This window comes from Bos taurus, chromosome 2 (assembly GCF_002263795.3).
Source record: "Bos taurus isolate L1 Dominette 01449 registration number 42190680 breed Hereford chromosome 2, ARS-UCD2.0, whole genome shotgun sequence".
Lineage (NCBI taxonomy): Eukaryota > Metazoa > Chordata > Mammalia > Artiodactyla > Bovidae > Bos > Bos taurus.
The window spans coordinates 117759792-117771322 of record NC_037329.1 but is presented as its reverse complement, the minus strand read 5'-3'; the positions used below and the strand labels follow the sequence as shown (position 1 = coordinate 117771322).

Genomic DNA, 11531 nt, shown 5'->3' with positions numbered 1-11531 from the left:
ATTGACCCCGTCCACCCCTCTTTTCTTCCCGAGCCCCTCGGAGCTCCCCGCCAGTCCCGCATCACCACCGCTGTCTCCTAAAGCCGCTTTTGGACACACCTCCGACTCTGACCGCACCCCTCGTGGCTGGGGGCCCCCTGTCGGCCTCTCTGCTCCGCCTGCCCCAACTCCTGGTTTGGGGGGAAGGGTACCCACCTCCCTCCCTCCCCTGCCCGCCCGGAGCCCCGCCCCCGCTGGCCCCGCCCACAAGCCCCGCCCGCCGTTGCCCCGGGAACCTCTCATCCCGCATCTGCAGGAGGCGCCCGGCCCCACCGAGCTGTGTTCTCGCCGCCAGCACCACCACTCCCGCCGCCAGCGCCGCCGCCGCGCCCCAGCTCCAGCTCCCGCTCCCGCGCCCTCTCCGTCGGCCATGCAGCCCCGCCGCGCCCCGGCACCCGCCCTGCTGCTGCTGCTGCTACTCGGCGCGGGGCCCCGCAGCGGCTGCCTGGCCAGCCCGGTGCCCGCCGCGCCCCTGCCCGTGCCGGGGCCATGCAGCGCGCAGCCCTGCCAGAATGGGGGTGTGTGCTCCCAGCTCCCTGCGCCCGACCCTCAGTCCCCGGCCGCCGCCGGCGAGCCCGGCTACAGCTGCACCTGCCCCGCCGGGGTCTCTGGCACCAACTGCCAGGTGAGTGGACGCGGAGGGCGCGGCGCTGGCCACTGCGCGCTGTCCAGTGCGGGGCTCCAGGAGCCTGACCCAAGCTTCTCCCTTTTCGGGGTGGGCGATGGAAGTGGCCTCTTGGCTCGCGTGAACGCGGACCCCTGGCCGACCTTGCAAGCGTCTCTTCTCTGCCTACCCTGGTTCTCCGGCCGTGCCAGCTCGGGGCTCTCGGGGCGCGCCGTTCCAGGGCCTGGTGGCTACCTTGGCTCTCATACTTCTGGTACGACCGTGAGCCGCCAACTGGTGCGCCCCTCTCGACCCGGGCCGAGCCACCGTCCGCTAGAGCCGGGTCTTGGTGCCCGCCCTAGCTGCAAAGAAGGGCCAGCCTGCGAGCGTCCCTGGCGGGATGTTCGTGTCCAGGTGACCCCTGCTCTTTGTCCCGCTGGACCCGAGGGTGAGCTGTAAGAGCGACAGGGAGTCGCGGGCTCCGTGCCCGGTGGTCGGGCATTTCCTTTCCTTTCCAATTCCCTTGAGGGCTCTGACAAGGCAGCTGGAGACAGAGAGGTCAGCTGCCTCCCCGTGGCCAGACCTTTCTGAGCTCAGGAGGAAGTGCTGGAGCCCTAGGAAACATTCGAGGGGACGTGGCGAGTGGGGCTTGGTGCGTAGCCTTCCCGGCCGACGCTCCTGGAGGCGCACGTTTGGGGCAGGCAGCCAGGCTTAGTGAAGCTTCGAGGAACCGTGGGGCCAGGGGAGGGACGAGAGATGGCCAGCTACTGCCTGTGGATTTGGGATTTCGAGAAGAATCTGGCAGATAATAAACGAGGCTGGTTTAAAGAATGTTAAAAGCTCGGTGAAACCTACTGACCTATTCACACCAACGTTTTCAGTAGGTGACTTGGCAGTCCTGGGTGTGCAGGTAGAAAAACCCCAAGCCTTGGTTCCAAGGCAGGGGCAAAGAGTGGATTTATCTGAAATGATGAAATTAAACCAAGTGAAGGTGGAACACTGTTGAGATCAAATGCTTTCTTCCCTCCATTTGGAGGGGAGGAGTTTATTTCATGTAAATCTAAGAGAATGCCCCAAGAGTTACTTGGAGAATGCTTAGCTGCACTTTTATTCCTGTGGTGAAGAGGCCACATGTGGTTTGATGTGATTTGATAGGGTAGGGTGGGTTAGGCTTTAATATTTTTTGGATAGAGGTAAATAGGACTGAGAAGCTTGACCCTGACAGACAATTTTTGCTATTTTCTAGAATTTTTTTTTTTTTCTGGGTAGTAGCAAATAGGGTCAAACTGACCCTATCTTTTCAGTTTTGTGCTCCTCTTCGTTAGCTGGTTCCAGTGAGCTGATGAGATGAGGATAAGGATGAAGAGGGGATAATGATGAATGTGTGAATGAACCTGGGAGTAAATTTGGGGAATGAGGACTCTCTGGGGAGATGCCAGCTGGAGCCATATGAGCCATTAGGACGAAATCCTGCTCACTGATCTCCCCTGTTGATTGATGATGTGCATGGTGTTTACTGGAGAAATGAGTTGCCTAATTGCTTCCATCAAACCACTCTCACATTTCCATGTCTGAAATCTGTCCTTGAAAGAAATAGTTGATTTGGACTCAGAGTGTAGTAGCGATGCACAGGAGAAGGTAGGTTAGAGTGCACATCAGTTTAAGTATATGGGAGGAAAGACTGAACATAGGGAATTTAACCCAACTCTGGGACTTATTCTTTTGGTAACTCTAAAAATATAAGAAATCTTCAAAAGAGAGAAAAACCTCTTTAGTTCTTCCTAAAGATGATTCACAGAGAAGCATAAATATTTTTTGTCCTAAAGTGGGGGTTTGACAGAAGACTGCGTTTATTCAGAGACGAGTCATGAACTGATGCACAAATATTGCAGAACAACTGGTCAAAACAGTCAGATCTCTAGCTCTGATCTGAGAAGTTCTTAACTGTGTGAATGTGAGGAGAAGCTGTACTGGGTGTCCAGAGTTCTGAGTTGAAGAGAGCTGGAGTTACTGTAATTCTAACAGGAAAGCTTAGCAAATTTGGAACCTGATCTGACTTGGTTACCCAGAAGAACTTAACTGAGATGATTCGGAGTCTTATAAACCCATAACAAATTGATTCCTGTTAATGCTAACTTAATCTTTCATTATCTTGCAGTAACACTCGAGACTCGTTTTCTGTTGAGGGGGAAAAAGGCAATCTGAATAGAGAAGTTAAACAGAAGAAAAAGCCCCTTACGCATACTCAATTACAGATAAGGGAAATGGATGTTAGCCATTGCAGACCGAATGGTTGCTGAAACAGAACGGCATGCTTGCTGGATAAATTGAATATGGAATTCTACCTGTACGTGAAGAGAATTCTTTAGACAGCAAGTGTCACCCCTCCCCCAGCTACAGAGACAATAATGTCAGCAATGGAAACACCGAACCTAACTCTGAGGTTCCCTTCCTCCCTGCCTCCTCCCTCCCTCCCTCCCTCCCTTCCTTCCTTCCTTCCTTCCTTTCTTTCTCTTGTCCTCTCCCTCCTCCCCCTCCTTCTATTTTGGGTATGTGTTGCAAGGTTAAGAAAGCCATGAACCACTAATTGGGCTTAAAATGGAGTAAGGCTGTCTTCAGCTTCTGTGTGGTCACTTGGCTGATGTTCGGGCAAGGCCATGGCTCCAGGCAGTGCTTCTGGTATCAGCTGGTGATGGAAGTACCCAGGCTCTGGGAAGTAGTGTGAATAATGTGAAGGAGGATCTGTGGGTTTGAAGCTGAGCTGCCCCCATTGAACCTGCTGTTACAGGCGATCTAAGCCACGTCTCAGGTTCCTCATCTTTGAGGATGGGATCTGCCTCACAGGGTTGGTGATGAACGGTCTGATTCTGTTTTTTGATATTTGATTGCTGACACCTGTCTAGTGTCATCTGTCTCTCTTCCCCTTCTGCCCACGTGGAGGCAAGCTGATAAGATGGCCTAGGTGCTCTTTCCATTGGTACTGGCTAGAGGTTCAAGCCATGCAAGCCCCTGTCCAGACTTGTGATACATCTTAAGATACATCTATTTTAAAGTGTTAGAACAGACTGAAAAGTATGAAATCCTAAGGATTCAATGGATTCTGAGGATGTATATGGAAATCTAACCTACAGGGACGTGGTGACGATGATGACGATTACTAACTCTTTTCTCAAGTACTTGCTATGTGCCAGTGCTATTCCAGGGGCTTTACAAATATAGCTCCCGAGTTCTCCTAGTGTCCTGTGAGCTAGGTGCTGGAACCATCCCCGTTATTTAAATGAAGTGCAGAAAAGTTTAATGACTGCCCCAAGGTCACCCTGCTAGTCAGTGTAGGATTTGAACCAGGTGGCTGGCTTGATGTTATTAATAGATCTGTAGAGTCTGAAGGATGCTAAGATGAAAGTCTGGTCCTGTCCCTGTTATTTTTAGCTATGTGACCTTAAATTAGCACCATAACCTCTTTGAGTCTTTTCAGTGAAGAGGGGATGGAGTGATTTCTGAGTCCGGCTTTACTCTAAAACACCCTGTTTTGCTCTGAAACACAGTTCAGATGGCTGTGCCCAGCTGGAATGAAAAGCTTCAGGACTGATAAAGACACAGAAAATTCTCCTTGTGCTGCCTACCAAGCAGGACCTTCCTGCAGAGTTAGAATCATAGGTCCTGCCTGGCTGAAGTTATTTTTTGCTATCGTGAAAGCATATGGATACCACATAAAAGACACCTAAGTATTTCTGATGGATTTGAAAAAAACTTCAGACTTCAAATTAAAAAAAAATTATTGAAGCTGCTGTTTTTGCCTTCCTGGTTCATTTGGGGAAGCAGGCAGGTATCAGAGGTGGCAGCTGCTGGGCCAAATTTTCTTTTCGGTGAGTGGTACAGGAATGCCTCCCTTCCATTGAGCCTTCCATCACATGTAAGGATTAAAGTTGTGTTATTTTGTTTGGAAAGCTTTTTTATTTTAATGAAATGATTCTTTGTCAAATATTCAAACAGGCAGACACCTGTTTGTTTTTTCTTGTCATGTTCTCTGGGAATCTTACCCTTTGGGATTAAAATGAAAATGTGTCAATTTCTCCCCTTGGAGGAAAAAGGGGTTTTTGGAGCTGCTTTTTATGGAGTTTTACCCACTAAGCTGATTCTATAATCCTCTCTTTGATTAAACACCCTAACTTGAAACAATGGTTCTGCTTCTGATGAATTTTTGATTGAAGTTTGCTAACAAACAACAACAAGGGATTCTAGCACTTTGCACAGCATCAGCCTTCGCTGCTAAACTTTTTGCACACATTCACACACATGCATGCACACGCACCAGTTCACACTGTGATTGTACAAAATGTTCTGTGTTAGCTGTCAAGAGACATCACTTCTTCCTCTGGCTTTTCTACAGGTATTCATGTTTTGGGAACTTGTGAGAGAAATTAAACATTTCTGAAGTTCACTGTTCGTATCTCCAAAATGGGCTAGCAATGCTTATCTTATTTTCTTTTTTAGAAAAGGTGCAGTTAATAAATGGGAAATTGTGAATTTTTTTCAATAAATATAAAGATGTATGGGAGAATTATTTCAAAATTTTTTGAGAAAAAAAGTAAAATGTTGCATAAATACAAGGTATACTGCTAGGAGAAAGATTATCTGTTTCTCATATATAATATGATTACACTAGTCTATTTGGTGTCTGTGATTGTTTCCCTTCAAGCAACAGACAACTTTTTCTCCCTAATAGGATGAGTTATACTACAACCTCAGTTTTTAAAATGAAAAAATTCATTGTGCTGAAATTTTGATAAATGTTTGGTTCTTTTTATTATGAAAGAGACAATTTCTCAGAAAAGTCTCAGTGACTTCAAGTTTTCTTTTGAAACAAACAGATAAAGCTCATCTAAATACTTTGAGCGATTTTAAGAAAGGAAAGAAACAGTTGTTTTTCTTGGCATTATGAAAATGGAATGATTTCTTATTTGGTCTATCTGGTGCATTCTTAGGAAACATCATTTTTCCCAGCTTGGCCACCTGACAAAGACGCATTTCTGTCTTTAGCTTCTTTGCTTAAGCGTCTCATGTGACACAGTATCATCCAAAGTGCTTTTGTTTATGCCCTCATTTCAGGCATCAAACAGGAAAGAAAACCTGTCTCAAGCTGAAGGGTATTTGAGTCAGAAAACGGAATGGCTGAGTTATATTTTTAGATCTTCCTACTGATTCAGGAGACGGCTGTGGTCAGTGCTGCCTAACCCAGAGGCAGGAACGTCCGAAATTTGCCCCCCAGACAGAAAGTCCAACAGCACAGTAAAGTTTGTGGATAGAATTTTTTTTAAAGCTTTTTTTAAAGAGAAATTTTATCTGCTTTTTTCGATGTGAGCCATTTTTATAGTGTTTATTGAATTTGTTACAATATTGTTTCTGTTTTTTATTTTGACTTTTTTGGCCACGAGAAATGTGGGATCTTAGTTCCCCAACCAGGGATCAAACCTGCACCCCCTGCATTGGAAGGCAAAGTCCTAACCACTGGACTGCCAGGGAAGTCCCGAGAATTTCTTTATATTTCCTCCTTCGTTCTTTATTTACACTGGTGTTCAACCCTGGCTGCATGTTAGAGTTACCTGGGAGCTTTAACATCAATGAGCGCCTGGGTCCCTCTACTCCCACCCCCAGGTTCTGATTTAATTGGTGGGCTCTGGGCACCTGGGATTTTAAAATGTCTTCCAAGTAATTCTACTGTAGGACCAGGGTTGAGAAGCCCCCTCTGGACTCTGGACATCTCCCCCACAGCCTGCCCTGCATGTGGCATGTGGCAGAGAAAAAGAGTACAAATCCCAACCTGCTCTTGGACCTTCTCATCCAAAAGCACCCAGCTTCAAATGGCCTGGAATTTCTGGCTTATGCTTTCCTCCAATGGCAAAGATTTTGCATCTTAAAGTGGACTTGAAGTCTCCATGAAGCTGGCATGCGCTGGATTTTTAAGAGTCCAGGTGAGGGAATCAGACCTAGGGTGGACTCTGAAGGTCCTCGGATAAGTAGTTCGTTTTTCTGCCCCTTGATTTTCTCTTCTGTGAAAATGGGATCCCAATGCCAACCTTGAAATTTGTTGTGGATTAGAAAAGTATCCAGCCCAGTGATTGGCCCAGAGGAGACACCTACTAAGAGCTAGTCGCCATTGTGTGTATCTGTAAGAGGAATCTTGTTTATTTCATGCTTTTCCTTTGGATATATATATACCTGATTTCCAAAAAGACTAAAATTCCACCAGTAGAGATTCTTTTCTTTCGCTGTGATATATCAGATACTAGAAAGCTCCGATTTTGGTGCTGACTCCCCACTGCACTGACTTTTGTTAGTTTCTCCTCTGTAGCCCCCTTACCAGGTAGGTGCCAAACGACAGAGAACGATGTGGCCTGAGCATGTGCAGGCCACCTAGCCTTTTATGGAATCATTCATTGCTTCATCTGAACACTGACCTATCTTTGGTCAACAATCACAGTGTGAGTCGGAGTGCAGTTGTCTTTAAGAAGAGGGGCTTCTCTAAGTCGGCCACTGATGCTCCCCAGGGTGAGTGAGGGCAGAGCAGGACCCCAGATAGGACTGCCGGCTTCAGGACTCCAGGAGCACCAGGCATCATACAGCAGACAGGCCCCCTGCCAAGAATGGTTTTAACATTTTCAAATGATTGGAAACAAAAATAAGAATAAGGTTTGGGGATGCATGAAAATGATATAAAATTCAATTTTCAGTATCTGTCAGACTTTGTGGAACACAGCCACGCCCATTCGTTTAAGTTCTGTCCATTTGTTTAAGTACAGCGGAGTGGAGTAGTTGCAACGAACAAGATGGATTACAAGGCTGAAAATATTTATCTGGTCCATGCCAAGGGGAGAGGTTGACTGACTATTTTCGTAAACGTTGGTGAAAAGAATTTACTTTTCCATTTTTATTTGACTGAGCTAAAGACTGGTCCTGGTCCCCCTTGCCAAGTCCTTCCACAGTCTTTCTTCTCAAGGGGTGTTTGTAGCCAGGCTCTAGGGTCCAACCCTAAGGCTGTATCAGTGTCTCTCCCACAGCATCCTTAATTTTTAAGCAAAGTGAAGTGTATTAATATAGGAAACTGTTAAGTATATCTTCCATATACTACCCAAGAAAGGGAAGATATAGAAAATATGAAAAGAAAACCAAACTCTCTAACTTTAAACTGACCTTCCTGATTATTCCTTACACGTAGGGTTTTCAGACTTTATAAAAAAAATTAAGGTATAATTTGCATACAGTAAAATTCACCCTTTTAAGCATTCAGTTTTATGATTTTTGAAGTATAGTTGTGTAGCTGTCTCCATAATCAGGATATAGACTAGCTCATTACCTTCATAAATTTCAGCTTGCCCCTTTGTGGTGAACCCTCTCCCCTGCCCCAGCCTCCACTGATCTGATGTCTGTTCTTAGAGTTCTGCGGCTTCCAGAACATTATATAAATTAAAGAAGGCGTGCTGCTTCTACTTGGTGTAAGACTTCTGAGGTTCCACGCGTCAATGGTTTTTCTTTTTATTGCTAAGCAGTATCCCACCGTATGGATACACCACTGTTTGCTTTATCCTTTCACTCGTTGATGACTTTCCGGTTGTTGCCAGTTTTTGGTGATTATGACTAAAGCTGCTGTAAACATTCATCTACATTTAAGTGGGCATGTTTTCATTTCTCTTTGGTAAGTACCTAGGAGTGGGATTGCTGGGTCACATGGTAAGGACATATTAAACTTTATAAGAAGTTGTCAAGCTGGTTCCCAGCATGTTACTTTGCATTAAGTGAGAGCTCCAGTTGCTTGCATCCTTATCAGTTCTTGGTTTCATTGGTGCTTTAGGTTTTAGCTGTTCTAATACCTGTCTGTAGCAGCATCACACTGCTGTGTTAATTTGCATTTTCATAGCAACGGATGATATTGAGTATTTTTTAATGTGCTGTTTGCTATCCATACCTTTTCCTGGATGAAATATTTGTTCACATGAGTTGTGAGAATTCCTTCTATATTTTGGTTACAAATCCTTTATTCAGTATGTGACTTGCAAATATTTTCTCCTAATCTGTGGCTTGTCTTCTTATTTTCTTGACAGTGTCTTTTGAAGGGCAGGTTTTTAGAACTCATGGAATCTAATGTATAATTTTTTCCTTTTTTGATTTGTGCTTCTTTTTCTGTTCTATGTAAGAAATCTTTGCTTAACCTAAGGTCACAAAATTTTTCTCCTGTATTTTCTTCTAGACTTGTATTGTTCTAGGTGTTACATTTAAGTCTTTGACCTATTTAGAGATAATAGTTGTATTTGTGTGTGGTTCAGTGTACGAGTAGCTTTTATTTATTTTTGGCATAGGAATATCCAGTTGTTCCAGAAATAATTGTTGACAAGACGCTCCACTGAATTATCTTGGCACCTTTGTTGAAAATCATTCGAATATGCATATGTGGGTATACTTTATTCCATTCCATTGACTCTATATATCTGTCCTTCTGCCAGTTTTATACGACCTTGATTACTGTAGTTTTAGAGTAAGCCTTGAGGTCAGGTTGTGTGAGTCCTTTAAATTTGTTGAGATGACATGAAGTTCAAGACTCAGGATAGCATGTCACATCTAGATAGAAATTAAAGTTCTTAACCTGGAACCTACAGATGGTTTCAAGAGTATGTTGATGTCTTGAGATTCCAACTTTTGTATGTATTTGTTCTCCTAGAGAATGGCCCACAAGTTTCATGAGACTCTTGAAGAAGTCTTCCACCAATAAAATAACCACTGGAACCGAGGAAAACGAAACTAGTTAAATGTACAAGGAACTTCTGGGCATGGACTAAGGCATGTGCCAAGAACCACCCTGGGACCATGAAGCAGCTCCCAAATAGGGGTGCCGGATAAATGACAGGCTGTTCAGTTAAATGTGAATCTCACATAAAAATGGGTTTTGTTTCCTTTGTGTCCCAGTATTGCACATTGTTCTTCTGAAATTCAAATTTAACTGGAAGTTCTGTAGTTTTAATTTGCTTAGTCTGACAACCCTACCTGAAAATCCTAACTAATCCCTACTCTGATTCCCAGCTTTGCTCTGAAGAGTTCCTCAATGACAATTTAAATTCTTGCCAAATAGTTACACAAGGCCAATTTTATTAGCTTGCATTTAAAAGAATAACTTAGCTCATAGTTTTACATCTTCATAGTCCCTTTCAAGGGCAACTGTCAAACTGTGTTACGGCATTAAAAATGTGTAAAAATATAGGAAATAAGGCCACTGGTAACCTTATCTTACCCCTTTCCCATCTCTTCTGCTAGTCTCATGCCTCTGCAGTAATCATTATTCACGTTTTGGTGTGTAGTTTTACATTGTCCTCTCTGTACATAGAAGCATATGTGAAGCATGTGTAAATTCTCATATATCCATGCAGCTATTTTATATAAAGAAGAAATAATCTTATGCATACTATTCTGCAGATTTTTTTCTTAATCTATTGCGAAAATTTTACCATGTCTTAAAACAGAAAGCAAGCTCGGTCTTTTTGATGGATGAATAGTATTCCATTATGTGAATATTTATGTACTCATTTTTTACTGAAATGCACTACTTCCATTTTTCCATTATAAATGATGTTGCAATGACTATATATGTATACATAATTATATGCAACGACATGTGGGGGTGTGTGTGTGTGTGTATATATATATATATATGCATGTCAAAAGTTATATATATTAAGCATTTTAATAAGTATTGCTAAATTGCCATCCAGAAAGATTGAACAGTTTTGCTCATTTGCTCACAGCATTTGAGAATGCCTGTTCATGCATATTTTTGTTAATCCTGGTATCCCAGATTTTGATTTATTTTTATGTGTTAACCGATAGATAAAACATGGTATCTTCCTGGTTTTCTTTGCATTTTAAAAATTGTGAATGAAAGAACACTTTTTTTTTTTTTAATGAATTGACTATTTTTATTTCTGCCTGATTTTCTTTTGGGTTGTTCGTTTTTAAAACTGATCTATCATGGGACTTCCCTGGTGGTCCTGTGGTTAAGACTCCATGCTCCCAATGCAGGGGGCATTGGCTCAACCTCTTATCAGGGAAGTAAGGTCCCGCTTACTGCCTGGTGTGCCAAAAAAAAAAGTTGATCTGCAGTAGCTCATGGTTAATGAGAAAGGCAGCCCTTTGTCCTTTGTGTTATTAATATTTTCCCCTACTTATCTTTTCTCTTTTGATTCTGCTTATGCTCATTGTTTTGCCCTTTAGAATTTTATCATTTTTTGTTCTTATTTATAAATCCAAGTTCATAATGGTCAATAGGTTTTAATTAGAATTCTAATGTTTGATACCAGTACTATATTGTACAATATTTTGAGAACTGCCTAATTTAAACCAGGAGTTTACTTTTAAAGAATTCTGTTTTGGCTAAGATTTATATTGACAGGACTGATCCTATTGTCTTTTTAGAATGTATAATTAAACATAACTAGCCCTAGTTTATGGCTATTTTAGGAAGGACTGGCATGGATCTTCTAAATCATATTTAAATACTTGTAATTTGTCTTGATTTTTTTTGAAGCTGAAACACCGCAACAATTTTATTAAGATGCTTCATTCGTTTTTAAAAAAGAACTATTTAGCAAAGTTCCCTTTTAATAATTGGCATGGGTTTCTTAGTATTTTGTTAAGATCACCAAGTTAATTTTAATGGCATTATTGGATACCAGAGTATTTCTTAGAAGTTCTTGATGGTGTAATGGTCTGATTTCAAAAAGTGTTCTCTATCCAGGCTTGGGCAGAAAAAGACTCATCTTAATATTCAGCAAAATGCAAATTTCCCTTATGCTTTAATTTCATGTTATATATTTAGCACGTTTTCCCTTGAGAACAACCCCTT

At 43.0% G+C, this 11531-nt stretch overlaps 1 protein-coding gene across 1 annotated transcript in view; it reads left to right on the top strand.

Annotated features, from left to right (window-relative positions):
• Positions 1–250: 250 nt before the first annotated feature.
• The window catches only part of DNER (delta/notch like EGF repeat containing), a 391251-nt gene continuing 379970 nt past the window's right edge, over positions 251–11531 (top strand). Inside the window, exon 1 of the mRNA XM_003585774.3 lies at positions 251–664. Within this exon, the coding sequence (XP_003585822.1) occupies positions 410–664 (255 nt within the window). The 5' untranslated portion in view covers positions 251–409. The remainder of the gene's footprint in view (positions 665–11531) is intronic.